General features: G+C 39.5%; 1 protein-coding gene across 1 annotated transcript in view; it reads left to right on the top strand.

The window, feature by feature from the left end:
* The window catches only part of NMI (N-myc and STAT interactor), a 42,824-nt gene extending 20,071 nt beyond the window's left edge, over nt 1–22,753 (top strand). Inside the window, exons 3-10 of the mRNA XM_049888522.1 lie at nt 3,633–3,880; nt 9,886–9,966; nt 10,733–10,837; nt 14,018–14,180; nt 17,201–17,307; nt 17,809–18,001; nt 21,045–21,151; nt 21,872–22,753. Of these exons, the coding sequence (XP_049744479.1) occupies nt 3,633–3,880; nt 9,886–9,966; nt 10,733–10,837; nt 14,018–14,180; nt 17,201–17,307; nt 17,809–18,001; nt 21,045–21,151; nt 21,872–22,060 (1,193 nt within the window). The 3' untranslated portion in view covers nt 22,061–22,753. The remainder of the gene's footprint in view (nt 1–3,632; nt 3,881–9,885; nt 9,967–10,732; nt 10,838–14,017; nt 14,181–17,200; nt 17,308–17,808; nt 18,002–21,044; nt 21,152–21,871) is intronic.
* The last annotated feature ends 642 nt before the right edge of the window (nt 22,754–23,395 follow it).

The following is a 23,395-nucleotide window of genomic DNA, read 5'->3' as shown; positions in this document are numbered from 1 at the left end:
TAAATATGTAGTACTACCTGAGCAAGGGATGGGGTATTTGTTTTCCTTTAGCGTTTATATGTTACAATTGCAAACCAGTTGAAAACTAGAATCAAGTTACAGAATTCCTTTGTATTCCCCAGAATCTTGCACAATGCTGGGCGTGTTATAAGTGTTCCAATATCCGAAGAAAGAACTGCAAACCAGATTACCAAATTCTTAGCAAGAGGCGTGTAACCTTGGTGTAGGGGACCTTTTCCAAAAGGAGGAGTATAATAGAACGGATGTCTGGTATTTTTCTCATCTTTTCATAGGTCCTTTACTGTTGTTAGCTCTCAAATTTTTTCATGCCTGTGGGCTTTTCCACCCAACCTTTTGCCTCAGTCCACCTCCTCTTTCTGAGTCAACTCAATCTTCAGCTCTTCTGTGAAAGAAGCAGCCACTAATCTCTTGAGGTAGAGGAGACTACTCAGTATCCTACAGTTTTGTGGTCTAATTACTCCTGGTATCCCACCTCTCCATAGCACTTAATGGAGGATGTGTGTGTGTATGGGGAGGCCTGGGAGGAGTTTATTATCATCTAGTGAAGGAGATAAATACGTAAAATATATCTCTTATCATTGCTGTGTAGATTTACATGAAGTGTCCAAGGCACAGAGTGCCGCATCTCACGTGCGACAAATACTTGAGTGCATGATAAACACTCAATAAATAATAACTTTTACATTAAACAAACTAACCAGTTGCTGTTAAGTCAATTTTGGCTCATGGCGACTCCATGTGTGTCTGGATACAACTGAGATCCACAGGATTTTCAATGACTGTGATTTTTTGGGAAGTAGATCAGCAGGCTTTCTCCTGAGGCACCTCTGGGTGGACCAGCATTTATGTTATTAGCCAAATACTTAAGTGTTTGCGCCAAGGATATAGTATAATTTAACAAAGCATTACTCAAATTGTCCCCTTAGAATCAACTCAAGGTTTCATAGCTGTTCCATAAAAAAATGATTTAATGGTCAAGTTAGTTTGATAAAATCCACGTTGAATAAAATTTGTTTTTTTTTTTTTTTAAAGTGTCCTTCAATCTTCCCTTCAAGATTTATCAGAACTCTTAATATACTGATGGGATTGTGAATCTCCAAAAGGGAATCCAGTGTTCGGCATTTCTCAATCCAGTTTGGGCATCGACCTCCCTCCTCGCCATGTGCCATAGAACACAATTTGAAGACTTTAGTTTCGTGGTTGAAAGTAGAGCATAACAGCAACCTTACCACATGTTACAAGCTTGATTTTCTGTTACTTCTTTAAGTCTTAGACTCCTCATTGGCAAAATGGGGATAATACTTATGTTTCATATGGTTGTTGGCAAAATGAAAAAGGTTTATAAAATGCCCAGAAGTTCTCAGTAGATGTTAGCAATTATTATTATCAATAATGACATGACCATCTTTAAAACCCTAGCACTTTGCACAGTACCTGATTTGAAGCTGAGTCGAATTCAGGCTATTGGCATATGGATCTGCTTTAAGATGTATGTGTCTTAAAAAGGCTTCCCCGCTACTTGTAACACTTTGCCCTTTGCTCAGTTTCTACCTAAAAGATCTGAGTCAATATTAGATCAGCCTTGGATTGCATCTCAACATAAAGAAAACTAAAACCCTCACAACTGGACCAATGAGCAACATCATGATAAACGGAGAAAAGATTGAAGTTGTCAAGGATTTCATTTTCCTTGGATCCACAATCAACAGCCATGGAAGCAGCAGTCAAGAAATCAAAAGATGCATTGCATTGGGTAAACCTGCTGCAAAGGACCTCTTCAAAGTGTTGAAGAGCAAAGATGTCACCTTGAAGACTAAGGTTCACCCGACTCAAGCCATGGTATTTTCAGTCGCATCGTATGGGTGTGAAAGCTGGACAATGAATAAGGAAGACCGAAGAAGAATTGACGCCTTTGAATTGTGGTGTTGGCAAAGAATATTGAATATACCATGGACTGCCAAAAGAAGGAACAAATCTGTCTTAGAAGAAGTACAACCAGAATGCTCCTTAGAAGCAAGGATGGTGAGATTGCGTCTTACATACTTTGGACATGTTGTCAGGAGGGATCAGTCCCTGGAGAAGGACATCATGTTTGGAAAAGTACAGGATCAGCAGAAAAGAGGAAGACCCTCAACGAGGTGTATTGACACAGTGGCTGCAACAATGAACTCAAGCGTAACAACGATTGTAAGGGTGGCTCAGGACTGGGCAGTGTTTCGTTCTGTTGTGCATAGGGTCACTATGAGTTGGGATTGACTCACTGGCACCTAACAACAACAACAACAACAACAACAACAACAACCTGTTCTGGCCAAGGCCCTGCCCCTTATATCATTGTATAAAAAGTAATGAAAGAAGGTCCTGCCCCTTATATCTTTGTATGAAACATAATAAAAAAGAATTGAGATTGAACTAAATAACCTCTAGAGTTCATGCTCCCTCTGAAATCCCAAGGTAGAGCAGAAATAATTCTTTCTCAATTTGCAATAGATGGAGTTTTTGTATTTTCTAAGTGGGCCGAGGAGTACAAAGAAGTCCTTATCACCTACCGCAGTGGGCAGTCCTTTTTCCTATTTATTTTTTTTCTGCTTAGACATGTTATTCTAAGAAAAGAACAAATGGAAACTGATTCTATCAACTTTCTTGATTTATGAATTTTACTTCTTTTAATCTGTTCTTCAGGACCACTATATCGGTGGAGCCCTGGTGGCTCAGTGGTTAAGAGCTCGGCTGCTAACCAAAAGGTTGGCAGTTGTAATTCACCAGCCACTCCTTAGAAACCGTACTGAGCAGTTCTCTCTCCGATGGGGTTACTCTGAGTCAGAATTGACTTGACGGCAACGGGTTTGTCTTGTTTTTTTTTGTTTTTGTTATTATATACTACAAACTAGAACTCTATGTGATTTTGATATACCTCTGCCATCTCTATTAATGAGCAAGTGCAGCTGTGGGGTGGGTCTTTGTGCAGGGTTAAGAAACACTCAGATCTTGAGCTATGCCAGATGTTTTATCTTCAAAGGAAACGTTCACACCTAATGAAGCATTTATTTACAAGGTTCACAACAAAACAAAAGATTATAAGAAAACTTTCAAGGGACATGGGTCATAGAAACTACGTGAGCACTGCAGTTTTCCCAACTTTCGCCCAGGGGACTTTGCAAAAGACACACAGAAACGTTGGTGCTGTGCTGGCTATTAAAAAAAAAACTGTAGTTTAAGTTTATTAAGATCGATAAATTACAATGAGACAATCTGGAAGGCACGGTCCAAGGGAGATTCCTGCTTTATGTAATCTCATTGAGTTTATTTGGTTTCTATCCACTTTGCCATCAATACACTCCCATAAAACACACACACACACACACACACGGTTTTAAAAACATGTCCTAATTATTAGTGTTAATAGAAACTTCAGGACTACTTTTGGGATAGACTCTCACAAAACGAACACACAAACCACCTTTTAAAAACAGAAAATAAAACTGATTAGAGCTTTGTGTTGCTAGTGATACACCTTAAAATCACTGGAGGTACCAGGTTTGGTGTTAGTAGTGATTAGTTTAAAAGAAAACAGCATTTGAGGAGAGTTTGTTTTATTTTTATTTTTTAAGAAACCAAACTATTAATCCGAGTGACACCTAGGCCGGAATGGCCCCTCAGATCTCCAGGGACGCGTTTGCATAAGGCAGCATCAGCATCGGGAAGCCCAGGGCGGTTCCTGCGCAGCGCCTTTGGCCTTTGGCCGGAGGAAGGCGCGCTCCCCCGCGCGCAGCCTCACGTGGTTTCCCGGAAGGGCTGGCGCGCTGGGCCCAGGGCGAGGCCGGGGCGCAGAGTCCCTGCACTGTGCTGGCCGACGTGGGTGAGTGGGGCGTCCTGTTCCCGGCTGCTGTTTGGCTGCCATCTGTGCTACTAGTAGCCCCGGGCTAGACGGGCCTCGGGTGGGTAGGGAGGAGATTTCCGCTAAGCTGGGGATGGTGGGGGAAGCGCCCAGAAGAGAGGGCGCGGGAGGAGGCTCTGCGACCCCCGCAGATCGGACCCCGCGCGCTCTGCTGTCAGCAGCCGGGTTCTCCTTAGCTACAGATACGCCGAGGGGGCGCATGGCCCCTGGCACAAGTTGGCTTCTCTATCGTGTCCTGCGTCTGTTCCTGTCCCTTTAGTTTGCTTTAGTGCATTCCGGAAATGGAAACTTAAAATGATTTGTGTTTCCCTGGCATTTTATAGTCTCTTGAGATAGTTCTTAGGAAAATGGATTCCTTAAAAAACAGACAAAGCTCTCTTCACTTAAGCCTCGCTTTTCACAATATGCAGGGTTTTTTTATTTTTATTTTTATTGTGCTTTAAGTGAAAGTTTACAAGTCAAGTCAGTCTCTCATACAAAAATTTATATGTACCTTGCTATATACTCCTAATTGCTCTCCCTCTAATGAGACAGCACACTCCCTCTCTCCACCCTGTATTCCTGTGTCCATTCAGCCAGCTTCTGCCCTCCTCATCTCCCCTCCAGACATGAGCTGCCCAACATGCAGGGTTTTTCTTGAAGGAGCCATCCAAAGGAGAATACTGTGTTTCCCAGTCTAGGCAAGGTGCTTAAATTCTTTTAAGATTATATGTATTTCATTATCCATAGCATGGTACTTTATTAATCCCCATGCCCTTCCTTCCTTCCTTCCTTCCCCTAATTTCATTCTTTGGGCTTTTCTTTTTTTGCTGACAGGTGTGCATATAGGAAGGTTAGATTGTATCAGGTCTGGCACCACAGTAATCTATTAGGGAAATAGGTAGTAAATGGGTGGTGGTGATGTGTATCGGTTTATTTGCTGCCATAACAAATTGTTTTAAATTTAGTGGCTTAAAACAACACAAATTTCTTTTCTTACAGTTCTGTAGGTTAGAAGCCTGACATGAGTCGCACTGTGCTAAACTCAAGGTGTTGGCAGAACTAAGTTCCTTTCTGGAGGCTCTTGGGATCAATCAGTTCTCTTACCTTTTCCAGTAGCTAACACATGGGGTCACCATGAGTCAGAATCAACTCCAGGGAAGCTAACAACAAAAGGCTGCCGTTTTCCTTGGCTTATGGCCCTTTTTTCCATCTTGAAAGCCAGCAACATTGCATCTGTTTGATCATTCTTCTGTAGTCACATCTCTGACTTTCCCTTCTGCTTCCCATTTTCACTTTCGAGGGTCCTTGTGATTATAATGAGGAGCCCTGGTGGCACAGTGGGGCGTGGTGGTTAAAGGGATCAACTGCTAACGAAAAGGTCCCCAGTTTGAAACCACCAGTGTTTATATCCTTTTACAAAAAGCATTCTACATAACTACAATTAAAAAAAAAAAACAACAACCTACCACCGTTGAGTCGAAGCTATAAATGTCTATGGAGCAGAGTGCCAGATCTTTCTCCTGCGGAGCTGCTGGTAGTTTTGAACTGCTGACTTTTCAGTTAGCCGTCGATCACTTTAACTGCTGCATCACCAGGGCTCTTGTAACTACAATATAATTGTAAAAATCAAAAATTAATATTGATACATGCCATCTAATTTCTCATCCAGAAATTTATACACATATTGTTTTGTGACATTGGTTGCAATTCTCACAGTGTGATAGTATGTTTCCCTTTCCATTCTGGTTTCCCTGTGTCCATTTGTCCAGTTCCTGTCCCTTCCTGTCTTAATCTTGCTTTTGGGCAAGAGTTGCCCATTTGGTCTCATATATTTGATTGAACTAAGAAGCATGTTCGTCACATGTGTTATTATTACTATTTTTTTGTATAGGCCTGTCTAATCTTTGTCTGAAAAGTGGGCTTCAGGAGTGGTTTCAGTTCTGAGTTAGCAGAGTATCCAGGGCCTGTAGCGTTGGGGGTTCCTCCAGTCTCTGTCAGACCAATAAGTGTGGTCTTTTTTTGTGAATTTGAATTGTGTTCTATATTTTTCTCGCATTCTGTCTGGAGCTCTCTGTTACGATCCCTGTCAGAGCAGTCAGTGGCGGTAGCCGGGCACCATCTGGTTCTTCTGGGCTCTGCCTGGTGGAGTTTCTGGTTCATGTGGTCCTTTAGTTCTTTGGGCTAATATTTTCCTTGTGTCTTTGATTTTCTTCATTCTCCTTTGCTCTGGATAGAATGGAACCAATAGATGGATCTTAAATGGCCACTCACAAGCTTTTAAGATCCCAGATGGTACTCACCAAAGTGGGATGTAGGACATTTTATTTATGAACTATGTTGTGCCAGTTGTCCTAGATGTCCCTCGAGACTATGGTCACTAGCCCCAGCCCCAGCTCCTTGGTCCCTTGGAGTATTTGGATATGTCTGGGAAACTCCTGTGCTTTTGCTTTGGTCCAGTTGTGCTGATTTTCTGCATATTGCATGTTGTCTTTCCCTTCACCAGAGTTGACTCTTGTCTACTATCTAGTTAGTGATTTCACCTGCCGCTCCCTCTGCACCCTCGTAACCATCAAAGAATATTTTTTTCTGTGTGTAAACCTTCTCTTGAGTTCTTTCTATAGTGGCCTCATACAACATTTGTCCTTTCGTGACTGACTTATTTCACTCAGCATAATGCCCTCTAGATTCACCCACGCTGTGAGATGTTTCACAGATTCATCTTTGTTCTTTATCTTTGCGTAGTATTCTGTTGTGTGTATGTACCGTAATTTGTTTATGCATTCATCTGTTGTTGGGGACTTAGGTTGTTTCCATCTTTTTGCTATTGTGAATAGTGCTGCAGTGAACATGGGTGTGCATGTGTCTGTTCATGTGATGGCTCTTACTTCTCTACGGTATATTCATTGGAGTAGGATTGCTGGAGCATATGGTGTTTCTAGATCTAGATTTTTAAGGAAGCACCATATAGTTTTCCAAAGTGGTTGTTCCATTTTACATTCCCACCAGGAAAGCATGAGTTCCAATCTCCCCGAAACCTCTCCAGCGTTTGTTATTTTGTGTTTTTTGGATTAGTGCCAGTATTGTTGGGTTGAGATGGTATCTCCTTGTAGTTTTGATTTGCATTTTTCTAATGGCTGATGATTGCGAGCTTTTACTCACATGTCTATTGGCCGCCTGAATGTCTTCTTTGGTAAGGTGTCAGTTTACATCCTTTCCTCATTTTTTAATTGGATTATTTGTCTTTTTGTTATTGAGGTGTTGAAGTATTTTGTAGATTTTAGATATTAGACTCTTGTCGGATATGTCGTAGCCAAAAATTTCTTCCCAGTCTGAAGGTTCTCTTTTTACTCTTTTGGTGAAGTCTTTTGATGAACATAAGTATTTAATTTTTAGGTGCTTCCAGTCATCTAATTTATCTTTCTGGTGCATTGTTAGTTATGGTATGTATACTATTTATGCCGTGTATTAAGGCCCCTAGCATTGTCCCTATTTTTTCTTACATGATCTTTATCATTTTAGATTTTATGTTTAGGTCTTTGATCCATTTTGAGTTAGTTTTTGTGTATGGTGTAAGGTATGGGCCTTGTTTCATTTTTTTAGACAGACATCTAGTTATGCCAGCACTATTGGTTAGACTATCTTTTCCCCGTTTAGAGGACTTTGGCCCCTTGTCAAATATCTACTGCTCATAGGTGGATGGAGTTATGTCTAGGTTCTCAAATATGTTCTGTTGTTTTATGTATCCGTTGTTGTACCAGTACCAGACTGTTTTGACTACTATGGCTGTATAATAGATTCTAAAATCAGGTAGTGTGAGTCCTCCCACTTGTTGTTGTTCTTCTTCAGTAATGCTTTACTTATCCAGGGCCTCTGGACTAGGCAGTGAGTTCCCTTCTTAGGGACACGCCACTGTTGAATGCTGCTGGACTAGTGTTGGAGTGGGTAGGGAGATGGATGAGGAGAAGGGAGTACTCCTTGGCCATAGAGCTCTCATGGGGGGAGGATTATAGTGCATGTGATGGGTTTCGAGCTTGTACTCATCTTTCGCAGGTCTGGTGTTGCTCCTGTTTGGTTCTGAAACTGCGTGTAGATTCACTGCAGTTCAGCCACAACAGATGGAGTGAGTTTCAGCTTGGGATGTTGCTACTTGCCTCTATCTGTGTGTGCTGTGCAGATCCACCTAGCAGGATGGCAGTGATCCGTGTTTCTGCTGTCACTGAATTAACTGTCCTTCCGCCTGTTCTCAGTCCTATTCTTCAGCTTTGTCTTTGATGCTTAGGGTTCCTAGATTGTCACATATATCTGATTCACTTGCCTTTTCTGATCTTTGTTGTAAGAGGGACAACACAAAGCATCTGACCAAAATTAAAAAAAAAAAACAAAAAGTTGCCATCGAGTCAACTCTTGACTCATGGTGACCCCATGTGTGTCAGAGTACAACTACTGTACTGCATAGGGTTATCAATGAGAGAATTTTTTGAAGTAGATCACTAGGTCTTTCTTCCAAGGTGCCTCTGGTAGACTTAAACCTCCAGCCTTTTGGTTAGTAGCCAAGTGCATGAACCACTTGTGCTATTCATGTGTGGATCCTAACAAACTATAGATAACATTGCGAAGAATGGGAATTCCAGAACACTTAATTTTGCTCATGAGGAACCTTTACATAGATCAAGAGGCAGTTGTTCGGACAGAACAAGGGGATACTGATTGGTTTAAAGTCAGGAAAGGTGTGCGTCAGGGTTGTATTCTTTCACCATACCTGTTCAATCTGTATGCTGAGCAAATAATCGAGAAGCTGGACTATATGAAGAAGAATGGGGCATCAGGATTGGAGGAAGACTCATTAACAACCTGCATTATGTAGATGACACAACCTTGCTTGCTGAAAGTGAAGAGGACCTGAAGCACTTACTAATGAAGATCAAAGACCACAGCCTTCAGAATGGATTGCACCTCAACATAAAGGAAACAAAAATCCTCACAATTGGACCAATGAGCGACATCATGATAAATGGAGAAAAGACTGAAGTTGTCAAGGATTTCATTTTCCTTGGATCCACAATCAACGGCCATGGAAGCAGCAGTCAAGAAATCAAAAGATGCATTGCATTGGGCAAATCTGCTGCAAAGGACCTCTTCAAAGTGTTGAAGAGCAAAGATGTCACCCTGAAGACTAAGGTGTGCCTGACCCAAGCCATGGTATTTTCAATCACATCATATGTATGTAAAAGCTGGACAATGAATAAGGAAGACCGAAGAAGAGTTGACGCCTTTGAATTGGGGTGTTGGTGAAGAATATTGAATATACCATGGACTGCCAAAAGAACAAACAAATCTGTCTTGGAAGAAGTGTGGCCAGAATGCTCCTTAGAGGCAAGGATGGCGAGACTGTGTCTTACATACTTTGGACATGTTGTCAGGAGGGATCCATCCCTGGAGAAGGACATCATGCTTGGCAAAGTACAGGGTCAGTGGAAAAGAGGAAGACCCTCAACGAGGTGGATTGACACAGTGGCTGCAACAATGAGCTCAAGCATAACAACGATTGTAAGGATGGCACAGGACCGGGTAGTGTTTCGTTCTGTTGTGCATAGGGTCGCTATGAGTCAGAACCGACTCGACGGCACCTAACAACAACAACACTATTCGTGGACCCAAAAATAGTAGTCTTTTAAAATGGAGCATAATATGGTGACTGGGATGTGAACTACAAAGGAATGTTAATACTCATTATTTTCTGTATATTATTATGTTGAAATGCAAAGGATTTTTAGAATCCTTTTATATATTTAAAAGTGTGAAGGTTATCTGAAATAAATGCTTTGTTCAGGTATAAGCCAGGTGGTAATAAAGACTTTCAGGACAGGAAAAAAGACATAGCAAAGAGAAGATGTTTCTTCCATAAGAGGGTAAAAGTTATTTCTTTCTTTTTGAATGTGTACATATATTTCTTTTTAAAGATATTTATTTTTTATAATAACTAGGGAATCATGGCAGCCAATAAAGACAAGATACAGTATATGTTGGATTTCTGTGAAGCATTAAAGAAAGATGGAGAATATAAGGTAAAAAGGAAAATTACTAAGTATTATTTAAAATGAATTTTATCTGTTTAACAGTTTTTTTTTTTTTTTGTGCAGCACTACCTTGAATTTGGGAGGACATAGGCTTTTCCAACTTTTTTCCCTTCTATTATTTTATTAAGTCTTACAATAGAATCATCTTTCTAGTCTTTCTCTTACAGTGTTTGTAACTTAGCTACTTTCTAACTCCCTCCCTCATTTCTTTGATTTGGACCTAGAAATGAAGAGCTTATTTATATGATCATTATATGATCAGGCCCCAGGTAGCTTAAACCACTTACCCAAGGCTATATGTCTGGTGTGTCAAGGAAGCTGTGTACTACAGGAATCACAGCTATTTTTTTTTTAATTGTCTCAAAGTAACATATAGCCACAATTAAAGTATGTTTTAAAAGTCAGTTCATGATCACAAATAACTAGGAAAAGAGTTAATACAACCCTGAAGATTCAGAAGGTCTCGGTCTCAACACTTGCTCTGTTACTAAAACTTCTTTGATTTTGTCTAGTGCAAGAGATCGCTTCCTTGTTTCTATAATGGTGATGATAATGTATGGCAGTATTATGAGAATTGACAGGCGACAGTGTAAGACATTCAACAAATATATTATTTATGTGATATTTATTCTGTGACAATGTCTGATACCTTTCTTTCCCTTGCTCAGGTTGAGAGAAATTTTGCTTCTTTAATTCATTTAGAAAAATGAATTCAGGGGTGGTTTAATTTTTGGTATTGTTTGATATTTTTTAGAACCTAACTGATGAAATTATGAAGCAAAATATTAGGCTGCAGGAAGAGATCCAAAAACTTGAAACTGAGTTAAAAGTGAACACTAGAAACATCAGAAACTTCCAGGTAACTCCTTTTAAGTATCACATTTTTAATGGACACCTACTTTTCAGAAAAAACAATTTAATGACACAGAATGCCCTTTTGAAACTTTATGGCCATTCATAGTACCTCTATTTGTAATAGCCCCAAACTGAAAACAACCAAAGTTCACGCACAGTAGAACGAAAAAATTAACTAGCGTATATTCGTACAATGGAATATTACACAGCAATGAGAATGAACAAACTACAACTACATGCAACAATATGGATGAATCTCACAAACAGCATTGTATTAGTTTCCTGGAGTTGCCATAACAAAGTACCACAAACTGAGTGGCTCAAAAAGCAGAAATTTATCCTCACTTTCTGGAGAGTACAAGTCTGAAATCAAGACGTCAGAAGGCTGGTTTCTTCTGGAGGGCTCTGAGGGAGAGTATGCTCCGTGACTCTCTGCTAGCTTTCCATGGTTTCCTGTAATCTTTGGCATTCCGTGGCTTGTAGGTGCATCACTCTAATCTTTGCCTTTGTCTTCACATGGCTGTCGTCCCTCTGGGTCTCTCTCCGTGTGTTCACATGGCATTCTCTTATAAGGACACCAGTCATATTGAATGAGGACTCACTATCCTCCAATATGACCGACCTCATATTAGCTACATCTACAAAGATACTATTTTCAAATAAGATTTCATTCATGGGTATCAGGGGGCAGGACTGGAACATACCTTTATGGGGACATGGATCAACCTATAACGATGTTGAGCCAAAAGAGACAAAAGAGGGCATGCCATATGCTTCTGTTTAAATAAAACACAAAGGCAGGATATTAGAAGTTAGGATAGTAGGTTTCTGCCTGCTTGGAGGCAGGTAGAAACTGAAAGGGAACATGAGGCAGCTTCTGAGGGGTTGGTCATTTTCCATTTCTTGATCTGGATCCTGTTCATATGTGTGTATTTGCTTTGCAGGTTTTCATCTTGCTGTACACGTATGATACACTCATTTTTCTATACTTATATATACTCCAGTTAAATTTACAACAAAAGAAACCCATTCTCAATCACTTTTGCTTTAAATTCTTGATCTTCTCACTAAGTCCTTTATTTTTCTCCTCTTCCAAGGAGATAAGTAGTTTAAATGAGTTTTATAGTTTAAAAAATTAGACATATGTTAACCCTTACCATTTAAATTCTCGTAAATTTGCCTATATTTGAAGTAGATATAACTTTCACCACCCCCTTTTTTTTTTCTTCTCCACAACTCATATTGTTAAGTACTTTCTTTAAACAGTTTTAATGCTTATAGCATGTCTTGGTCATCTAGTGCTGCTGTAACAGAAATACCACAAGTGGATGGCTTTAGCAAAGAGAAATTTATTTTCTCACAGTCTAATAGGCTAGAAATCCAAATTCAGGGCTCCAGCTCTAGCGGAAGGCTTTCTCTCTTTGTTGGCTCTGGAGGAAGGTCCTTGTCATCAATCTTCCCCTGAACTAGGAGCTTCTCTGTGCAGGTCCAAAGGATGCACTTTGCTCCTGGCACTGCTTTCTTGGTGATACAGGTCCCCAACTCTCTGCTTACTTCCCTTTCCTTTTATTTTTTGTAAGATAAAAGGTGGTGCAGACCACACCCCAGGGAAACTCCCTTTGCATTGGATCGTGATGTGACCTTAACAAGAGTGTTACAGTCCCATCCTAATCCTCTTTAACATAAAATTACAATCACAGAATGGAGGACAACGATACTGGGAATCATGGCCCAGCCAAATTGATATATTTTTGGGGGGGACATAATTCAGTCCATGACAAAGCATTATCACTTTTTGTTTCTCAAATGGGGGGGGGGGCGGATATTGAATACCAAAAATTGAGGCTCATGTGCTGTGTTTATGAGTTGGGGTGGCATCTAGCAGAAAATTGCCAAGATTCTGGTTACCTCTTAGGCTGGAGCCAGGATCATTTAGTCTTACAACTTTCAGGGCCTTTAGAGAGCAGACAGCCCAGCTAGCCCACTTTACAGAGAACAGAAACTGTGATCCAGGGGGTGTAAGTGAATTGCTATCTGACACTGGTCTGGACTAGAATTCAGGCTTTCTTATACCAGCTTCAGAAGGTGCCTGACTGAATATTTCCACATTACTGGGAAATACTCTGCTTTTTTTCCTAAACATTACATACTGTTTTGGTAAAGTTGGCCTTATGGTACTCAGAAGTTCTACTGAAGTTATATATCAAGGTATATAGAATAAATGTAAGATTAGATCAGATGACTCATGGAGTATTGCTAGTCCCTTTGGGATAACACATTTATTAGGCATGTAAAACAACCATGGGAAGTAGAAATGCAAACACCTGGCTCATTTGTGTGTACTTCTATATATCTCTTAATCCCAGTGATTTTAAGCAGGTAAATATGGGAAACCCTGGTGGCGTAGTGGTTAAGTGCTACGGCTGCTAACCAAAGGGTCGGCAGTTCGAATCCACCAGGCGCTCCTTGGAAACTCTATGGGGCAGTTCTACTCCGTCCTATAGGGTCGCTATGAGTCGGAATTGACTCGAGGGCACTGGGTTTGCTGGGTTAAATATAACCATGTAACTTTATCTTCTAGGTTGCAGTTCTTGTTGATAGTGTCTCTTCAGTTTTCCAAAACCCAAGTTTGGTTAAGAAGTTGATGGACAAGTATTGAGGAAAGGAGAATTTAAACTTGACAAATATTAAACTGTAAAATTCAGGAATCCTTCTTTTTTGGATTAAACTTTGTGAATTTGCTATCAAATTAACCTTAGTATACACATGACTATATTTCATACCTCTTTACAGTGAGATTAAACATAACTGTCTAATGACTCCTTTGCAAAATAGCCTGTTCTTGACACAGCTATTTAAAAGGTACTTGTCTGCATGAACGATGTAGGCTTCAGAATCAAATACCTTGCAATATTGATCAGTATAAACACTGATTAGAAAAAGTGAAAGAATTATATACTTATAATTTCATCTCTGCAGTAATATTAAAGGATGAGTGTTTGATTACATTAAGCAGTCTTACCTGGTAAGAAGCAACTGTTAAAAGATACTAAGTAAGACCACACTCAGTATTCTCTGGGGTTCTATAATCAGTGGATTATTGGATAATCAAATCACATTATCCTTGGAAGGACTTAAGTTATTTCTTGTCTTGATTTTAATCAAATATTTCTGTTTGAATTAGATTAAAGAGGATGTCCCTGAAACAAAGATAAAATTCATATCCATGGAGAATCCTGAGAATGACAGCCAGTTTTTAAATGTCTCCTGTTCGTTTCAAGTGAACTTACAAGTACCTTATGAACTACAAAAAGGACAAGCACTCATCACTTTTGAAAAAGAAGAAGGTATGATGAATGTTCAAAAATATGACTGCATTACATTTGGGAAACAATTGGGCTTTCAGAGTATTTTCATAGATATTTGCTATTGCTTTATAGTTTTTACATCCATCATTTCATTTCATTCTCATAGCAATACCCAGAGGGAGGTATGATTATCCCCATTTTACAGATGAGGAAAGTGACTGAGATGTGAAATGACTTGAGTGTGGTCCCTCATTCAGAAGGTGATGGCTCTGGGACTCAAACCCAGGTGGTGTGGTGGTGAATACCAGCGTCTTTCTGCTTTACATCCTGCCTCTTTAATAATGATAGTAATAATATCCTAGGATAATAGAGCTGTACATAGTTCTCAGAATGCTTTCACAGACATCATCTCATTTTATTCTTGCATGACTATATGACAGCAATAGGATAAGGTAGTAGTTATGTAGATTTTGTAGCCAAGGAAACAAATTCTCAGGAAGTTCAAGAGATTTCCCTATGGGCATGTAACCGGTGAACAGAAAGAGCTTGAGGGTCAGATTTGGGATGGGACCTAATATTCACTAAGTTTGCTATGGGTATAAGGCCCTGCTCAGAACTGGGGACACCTTAATGAGGAGGATCTGACTTTGGGTACTAGCACTACTGCTTTCTAGAAGTGTGATTTCGGGTGAGTTCTTTAACTACATACATAAGGAGCTGAAAGGTTGATAGTTTAAACCCACCAGTTGCCCCATAGGGTCCATAAGGATTTACAGCCTTGGAAATCCAGTGGGGCCATTCTAGTTTGTCCTTTAGGGTCACTATGAGTCAGAATTGACTTGATGGCAATGAGTTTGGTTTGGTTTGGGTCTCTAACCACACTCGAAATCGCAGATTTGTGCAAAAGACTTTGTGGTAGTACTTGCTTCATAGCGCTGCCTTGAGAATTAAACAAAAATGTTTATAAACTACTTAGCACAGTGTCCGACACATAATAACACTTAAAATAGCTATTGTTATTGCTACCTGTTAGGAATTTCCAGATAAGGAAACGGAACCTTAAAGAAGATACATAACTGGCTCAAGGTCTACGCAGTTAACAAGTTGCCGAGCTGAAAGCCACATCCTGATTGCTCCTCTACTTTTCACTGAGTCAGCATCCCTCGAGGCAGGCCGCCATATGGGGCCTTCTTCCTGGATTTTTCAAGTTATGAGATGGGACCAGGTAGTCCTCATAAACCCTTGCCATGCGCAGATTCTGAGAATATGTGATTGTAGCCCACTTCTCCTGACACCTAGTCCACCACTATAGCCTGAAAGTAAACATGAAAAAGAAAGACGTTCCAGCGGATCCATTGATGCACATCTAAGCATATAAACCCAGTTTGCTTGTTGTCAACCTGGTCCCTCCCCTGCCACTGAGGGTGGAGGGAGGAGGCTGAAAGCCACATTGACTGTTGGCAGTGGTAATGGCGATATTACTAAAATGATGTAATGGAGGATTCAGGAGGAAGGAATTCTGCACAGGAATTGCCTGGGATTGCTGGAGATAGAATTGGGATTTTCTTTAGAAATAGCGACGTCACTGGTTCCACCCTTGGTATGGCTCCAAGATTCTGTTCTCCTGGGGCAACTAGTTTCTAACACAATTGAACAGCAGTTGGCTTCTGACAGAGTGAGTCATAAAAGTTGAAACACAAGTGGTCCCTCTCAGCTGTGTCTGATCACCAGATGTTGGGGGTTTTCGGGAAGTGGGAGAAAAAGAGCATCATTTGAGTATTACTTCATTGCTATCTTCTGTTATTGTTGCCTGTTTTCATTAGCACACACACACACAAAATTCCAAGTTACAAAGTCATATTGTGGTGCCCGTTAATCCATTGACATCGAGTTGATTCCCACTCATCGGGACATTATGGGACAGAGTAGAGCTGCCCCATAAGGTTTCCAAGGCTGTAATCTTTTTGGAAGCAGACAGCTATATCTTTTTACCACAGAGCCGCTGGTGGGTTCAAACCTCTGACCTCTTGGCTAGCAGCTGAGCACTTCACCACTGCACCACCAGGGCTCGTTCTCATATGGTGATACCCTGCTTTCTAGCCCAGTTTTTTCTTCCTCCAGCTATGGTATACTGTCTGGTTGTCATAAGCACATGTGAGGTTTATAAGACAGGGAATGAACATCTCTTATCTTTATGGTAAATTAGAATAAGCAGCCCCGGATATTAACAACCGAAGTGTTATGAACTCTCATGTCACACAATTAAAAATAATCACACACCTACGTGCATTTGAAACTGACACATAGTTGGCTGTTTGATGTTCTAATGATTTTTGGAATAATTGTATCACTGAGCCTCTTCCATTTGCAGTCATAAATTAGCCTTGATAGCTTTGTGATTGGTCTATCAGGGCTCCCAGCTTTTGAAAGAATGGCCTCAAGAGCATTTTATCAAAAGTAGAAATCCTTATTAAATGTGGGGGAAAAAAAGACTCACTCTTTTAATACTCTCAAGGCTGTGTAGCCTTTAATATGTAATCCCTGGGAAGACAGACACAAAGAAATATGTATTTCTATGGGGCTTATACTAAGGAGGAGTGACAAATGATAAAGTTAAATAAAATTAATTGTAAAAATAACCTGGGCCAGAAAAGTTTTTCCAGCTTACTCAACATGGAAGAATTTCTGATTGTACTTTTTTATAGTAGGAGAAGGCTCTGGTAATGCTGTCGACTGTGGAAAGCAAAAGGACGTGGCTGGACTGAAATAATGTTAGAATTTCTGAGGCATTATTGGGCTTAAGAGATGTGTCTGTAACTTGATAAGAATTTCTACATTGTCATTTTTTGCTAATGTCAATTATTTTGATATTAACAGATCCTACTCTGGCAGCATGAGTATTATCATTTGGAAATTCTAAGAAAAATTAAAAAATGATACCCTTTAAAATTAAACCCAGTAATGGAAACTTAAACGACACAGCATAATTTACTCTCAAATCAAAAGCAGAAAATCTCTGTGAAATATCCAACATTAATCCTTTCCAAACTGATTTTCAGTTGCCCAAAATGTGATAAGAATGAGAAAACATCATGTACAGATAGAGGATAAAGATGTGGAGGTTACGGCCCAACCGGTTCCATTGAACTCGGGAGTCAGATTCCAGGTAACACTGTGTTATGGATTGAATTGTGTCCCCCAGAAATATGTGTTGTAAATATTGACCTCTATGCCTGTGGTTATAATCTCATTTGAGAATGGGGTGTTTTTGTTATGTTAATGAGGTAGGATTAGTGTAGGGTGTGTTTTAAGTCGATCTTTTACAAGATATAAAAGGAGCAGATTAAACAAGTGGAGATGGGGGAAGATAGATGCCTAGCCACATGAAGATCTCCAGGGAACCAGGAAACAAGCTGAAGAGACAAGAACCTTCCCCCAGAGTCGACAGAGAGAGAAAGCCTTCCCCTAGACCTGGTGCGCTGAATATGGACTTAGCCTCCTAAACTGTGAGAAAACAAATTTCTGTTTGTTAAAGCCACCCCCTTGTGGTATGTCTTTTATAGTAGCATTAGATAACTAAGACACACAGTGATGAAAACTTTTTAGAATTCGCTTAAACACAGCCACTTTTCTCATCCATATTTCCAAATACAAAATTACTTTCTAGGTTCACGTACAAGTTTCTAAAGTGAAGATCAATGTTACTGGAATTCCTGCTGATGGCAGATTGCCTGCAGATCAGATGAAAGACAAGTTAGAACTGAGCTTTTCTAAGTCCCAAAACGGAGGTGGAGAGGTGGAGTGTGTGGAGTATGACAACCAGTCCCAAAGTGCTGTCATCACGTTTGTGGAAATTGGAGGTACTTGCACATAGAAAGTTAACAAATACTCTACAATTCAATTATGTTCTGCCATTTTTAAAAGTATCCCTGTCCTACACATTATGTCGTCCAGTCGTCTGATCCTTAGCACAGCTGTGGAGGTAGGTGTTATATCCGTTTTATTGGCCAGGAAGCTGAGGTTTAGGGAGGTTAAATAGCTTACCCAAGATTATACAGTGGTATCGACTCACTGTGCAAGTCTGTGCTCCCTCTAACCGTGTTCTGGCTCTGACTGTGTTCCATATCCACCTTATTCCTAAGAGTGGCACATCAGTAATTGTGCCCAATCTGTGACATTTTGTTTTTCCAAATAGAAACATTTGTGTTTTTAAATAAATAGCTAATGCCTATTACCCATCCTGGGGATTTAGTTTATTGAGTGTAGATTTTAAATTCTACCTAGATTTTTAAAATGTCAGGTTATTTAGTTTGTTAGAGTGGAATTATTTGGAGGCTCATGCACTTTTATTTGATAGAAACAATATAAATCGAGTTACATAAAAGGTATATATTATTTGCTGAGAATATCATTGTTAGCTGCTGTCCAGTTGGCCCCCAACTCATGGCAACCTCATGTGCAACGAGATTGGACTACTGGGATTCATAGGGTTTTAATTGGCTGATTTTTCAGAAGTAGCTTACCAGACCTTTCTTCCTAGTCCATCTTAGTCTGGAAGCTCTCCTGGAACCCATTCAGCATCATAGCAACATGCAACCCTCCACTGATAGATGGCTGGTGGCTGCACTTGAGGTGTGCTGGCTGTGAATTGAACCGGGGTCTCCCATGTGGAAGGCAAGAATTCTACCACTGCTCCCTTAGCACAGAATAGGCAATTAAAAAAAATTATATATATAAAGTCTTCTCTCTCCTTTCTCCTACTCTTACTGACCAGTATCTCTGAGAGAATTGATGTTAGAGAAGACTGTAAGGGTGACTGAAAAAAAAAAGACATCTGTTTCCTTTTCAGGTAGAAGTAGACTTTGACTAAATCATTTTAGAGAGGTTTACATTCTTATGATTAAAAATAGAAGGTTCTACAGCTACTTTTATTAATATATTCAAGTGATTCTCAGTGTAAAAATCTCATATTAATATAATTATAATTCTTAAGGCTTCTCCTGGATTTATACATATATATATTTGAAATCCAACTATCTAATTAAAAAATATTGATCAGATTTTTTTCAAAACAAAGTAATACATGCTTTTTTTTAAAGAAGTTGAACTACACAAGAACAAGTGAGACCTTTCCTCAAATCTCTTCCTTCTACTCTGTAGTTAGTTATGGTTAGTTGGGTGTCTTTCCAGATGTTTCTCTGGGCACATACAAACATAGCAGAATGTATTTGTGACCTGGCCTTCGGATGATGTTTAAGGCATGTTGGTAGGGTGTGTTACAGTTAGGGAGAATCACAAAAAGAAGAACCCTTGAGGGCCACCTTATTAGTACCTCAGAAATGGATAATAACTTAGTGGAAATTTCCACAGATGAGGATCCAGGTTTTAATCTTTCAAGTTCGTATGTTCGATTTATCTGTGTGATGTTAGTTGATCCATTTCTTGTATAGAAAAAAAAAAAAATCTGTAAGTTATTTATAAACTAGAATACAATTTAAAACTCTACAGTGAGAGATAATACTGAATTGAAAACCTATGGTGTTTTCCCATATGGGGAATACCTTCCTAGAAGTTATGTGCTACCACACCAAACCAAACCCATTGCTCTCAAGTCGATTCATACTTATGGAAATGCCATTTGTTACAGAGTAGAACTGCTCCATAGGTTTTCTTGGCTGTAATCTTCATGGAAGCACAGAGCTAGCTAGGCCTTTTCCTTCACAGCACCACTGGGTGGGTTCGAACTGCCAATTTTTAAGTTAGTAGTTGAGAGCAAACCATTCGCCAACTTATCGGAAACCCTGGTGGTATAGTGGTTAAGAGCTACAGCTGCTAACCAAAAGGTCAGTGGTTCGAATCCACCAGGTGTTCCTTGGAAACCCTATGGGGTAGTTCTACTCAGTCCCATAGGGACGCTATGAGTCGGGATCAATTCGATGGCAGTGGTCTTGGTTTTTTTTGGTTTAGTGACCTTATGTCCCACCAGAGGAAAAAAAAAGTAGTATTAAGGTTATGATAGGTTAACGCTTAACTAGGTTCTATGCCAAATAGTTTGCAAGGCATGTCTTACTGACCCATCACAACAGCTTTTGAGGTAAATGCTGTTATTTGCTCATTTTGCCAAAAGGTCTCTGAAGCTTCAAAGTCACACAACATACCCAAGGCACATAGCTCATAAGTAGGAGAGCCGGGATTGAAGGCAGGTATGTTTGACTCAGGGATGGCCTGCTGAGAGGAATTAAAAATAAAAGTGGTTGGATATTCTCGACAACTGTGCCTATTAAACTTTGTGTAATCTAGACATGTTGCCTTTCTCCATCCTAGGGATATTTCTGTTAAAAAATAAATCTTCTTTGTCCTGGATATATATTGACATGCTTGTGGGTTTTTATTATTTGCTTTCACGTGTTCTAGATGCCATTCAAACCCTCTGTCCTTTGGCTAACAAACATCGTTACTTCAGATGTTTTAGTTACAGTACAACTGAATAATTTATAACCTCTTTACATCTTGATATACCAGGCGTTGTTTTCATTTGTATTTCTTGGGAAATTGGGAAATGCCCCAGTCTTTGTTGGATAGGTGGGTTACTTTCTACAGGTGGCTATTTTATTTCGTGTAGGTTGTTTCTAATCTGTCTGAGGATGTTGCACCCTTTTGTGCGTTTGACTGCAGAGAACAGCTCAGGGCAGAAGGGACTATTTTAACCTTATTATTGTTTGATCTTATATTTGTCAAAATTATGTGCTGTGACTTTTTTTTTTTTAAAATACCTGGTAATATTTCAAAAAAATTAATCACTCAGTTCAATGTTTGTGATATTATTCTGTTAGAAAGAAGTTGAACTTTGGTTAAAAAATGATATTAAAAAAGAAAAAAATATTTTTTGAATTTCCTTTGTAGTTGCTGACAGGATTTTGAAAAAGAAAGACTACCCTCTTTATGTAAATCAAAACTGCCATAGAGTTACTGTTTCTCCATATGTAGTAACACATTTGGAAAAGCTTCAGGTAAAGTCGTCTCTTTAATTTCATTTTGGGAACTCACTGCCGAACCTCACCCCACCAAAAAATTAAGAAAGAAAAAATTGTGAGTCTGTCACTATTTGAATCTTCTCAGTGAGAGATATCAAAATTTCATGTCTACTTGATACAGAATGAGTCTGTTTTTTAAAAAGAATATTTTAATGGAAAACTGTACCTTATTTATTATATACTTTTTTTAACTGAAGTTATTCAAATACTAGTACAATCTTTGTTTTTCTATGTGGAGACATACCTACATTTTTTTTTTTTTCATGTGTCTACTGTGATTGGATATTAGAAATAATTCTTCCTCTGCATGTTTTCTGAACTCATCTCTATCCCAAACTGGCTGCTTTTTTCTGAACCTTCTTAGTAATTAACGCTACCACCACCTACCTAGTCGACCAGCCTGAGAGACAGAACACATACTTGACCCTTCATTTTCCCTTACCACCAGCATTCATTTGGTCACTGAATCTGTGCCCAGTGCTGCTGGCCTTTCCTCTGGTCTCCATAATCCCACTAGAGTTACCTTTCTAAAACTCATATCTGAGTCTTACATTCCCCTGCTTGAAATCTTCCTGAGGTTCCCTGTCTCTGTCAAGATAGAGTCTAAAATATTTAATAGAGCTTGTAAATTGTAAAGTGTTGTAATTCAAAGTTCTTGACAGTTTTTCTATTTATCTTTTCTTTTTTCCTCCTTAGGTATTTTCAGGAATCTCTACCAGGACGGTGCTTCTGACTGGAATGGAAGACATTCAGATGGATGAAGAAACTGTAACAGATTTAGTTAACATTCACTTCCAGCGGAAGAAGAATGGCGGTGGGGAAGTAGATGTGGTCACATGTTCTCTAAGCCAACCTCAAATAGCATATTTTGAAGAAGAGACTTAGGGAATCATATGAAAATTATAACTTCTGGCCCAAATCATTGGAAATGTTTGACAAAAATGGGTGTCCTTCTCTTAAAAAAAAAGAAACGTTTCATTCTTTAGTCTTTATTTTTAGATACAAAATGTATTTCCATGATTTTGATTTTCTTCTTTGTTTCAAACTGTGCTGCGTGTTTAGAAATGCAATAATTGCACTGTATTAAAAACAGTTTCACTCATAAATTATGTAGACTGGTGCCACGTCTGCTGAAATCAACCTTAAGTGACCCAGATGTCCCCCAGCCCATGCTGGCCCATTCTGTTATGGCCATGAGGGCCAATTCTGTTTTGGCCCCATACCCACCAACATGCAACTTGACTCTTCTAACATTTTACAAAAGGAGTGCACTTGCACTCAGCATTTTGGGATTTCTGTAGACTTTACCAAAGATTAGAGGACTTTGAGAGGAATCATTTCCCACTTTGGATAGCATTTCACTTCTACCTCCAAAGGTATTTCTCAGAGCAGGTTGCAGTCTTTTTTTTGAAACTTCCTTCCATCCAGAGGACTTAGTGACCCCTGATTCCTTTCAAGCCATCTCCTCTCCATGTAGAACTTGTAAAGACTGGCATTTTCTTTCTTTTATACTTATAATGAGAATCAGTTTAAGGGACTAGAAAACTTGGAATAAAGAAAAAGATAAATTCAAAGTTAGTAAGTGGCTCATGACTCTTCATGTTTGATGTTGTGGGATGCTTGAAGGTAAACACAGTCCTGCCCTCCAGAGGTTTAAAAGTTTGTTGAAGTGAGACCTGGTTTGTTAGCATCTTGGTAGAAACCTGAGGAGATAAAGGTTTCTATCAGAGAAGGTGGAATCCCTGGGTGGTGCAAACGTTAATGTGCTTGGCTGCTAACCAGAAGATTGGTGGTTTGAGTCCACCCAGAGGTGCCTTGGAGGAAAGACCTGGTGATCTGTTTCTGAAAAATTAGCCATTGAAAACACTATGGAGCAGTTCTAGTCTGACGTACATAGGGTTATCATAAGTCAGAATTAACTCAATGGCAACTGGGAAATTTCAGAGAAGGTAACGTTCTCTTTGGTAAAGAACATTTGTACAGCTTTTATTCTAGTTAGCATGTTTCATGAAGAGCCAGCTAGCAGAATTAAATTCATATTAAAATGCTGGCAGAAATGAAATGGTTTTAGATTCTAAACCTAAACTTATCCAATGTGTTCTGCAAGGTTTTGTACTTGCTTGGTGCACTTCTTTTCCTCCAATCTCTCCCTTTTGTAATGGAAATGTCTGCCTTGTGCCTGTTCTACCATTGCACTTTGGAAGCAGATAACTTGTAGAT

The sequence above is a fragment of the Elephas maximus genome, chromosome 6 (genome assembly GCF_024166365.1).
Source record: "Elephas maximus indicus isolate mEleMax1 chromosome 6, mEleMax1 primary haplotype, whole genome shotgun sequence".
In the NCBI taxonomy this organism is placed as follows: domain Eukaryota; kingdom Metazoa; phylum Chordata; class Mammalia; order Proboscidea; family Elephantidae; genus Elephas; species Elephas maximus.
This window is presented reverse-complemented; position numbering and strand designations above follow the sequence as displayed.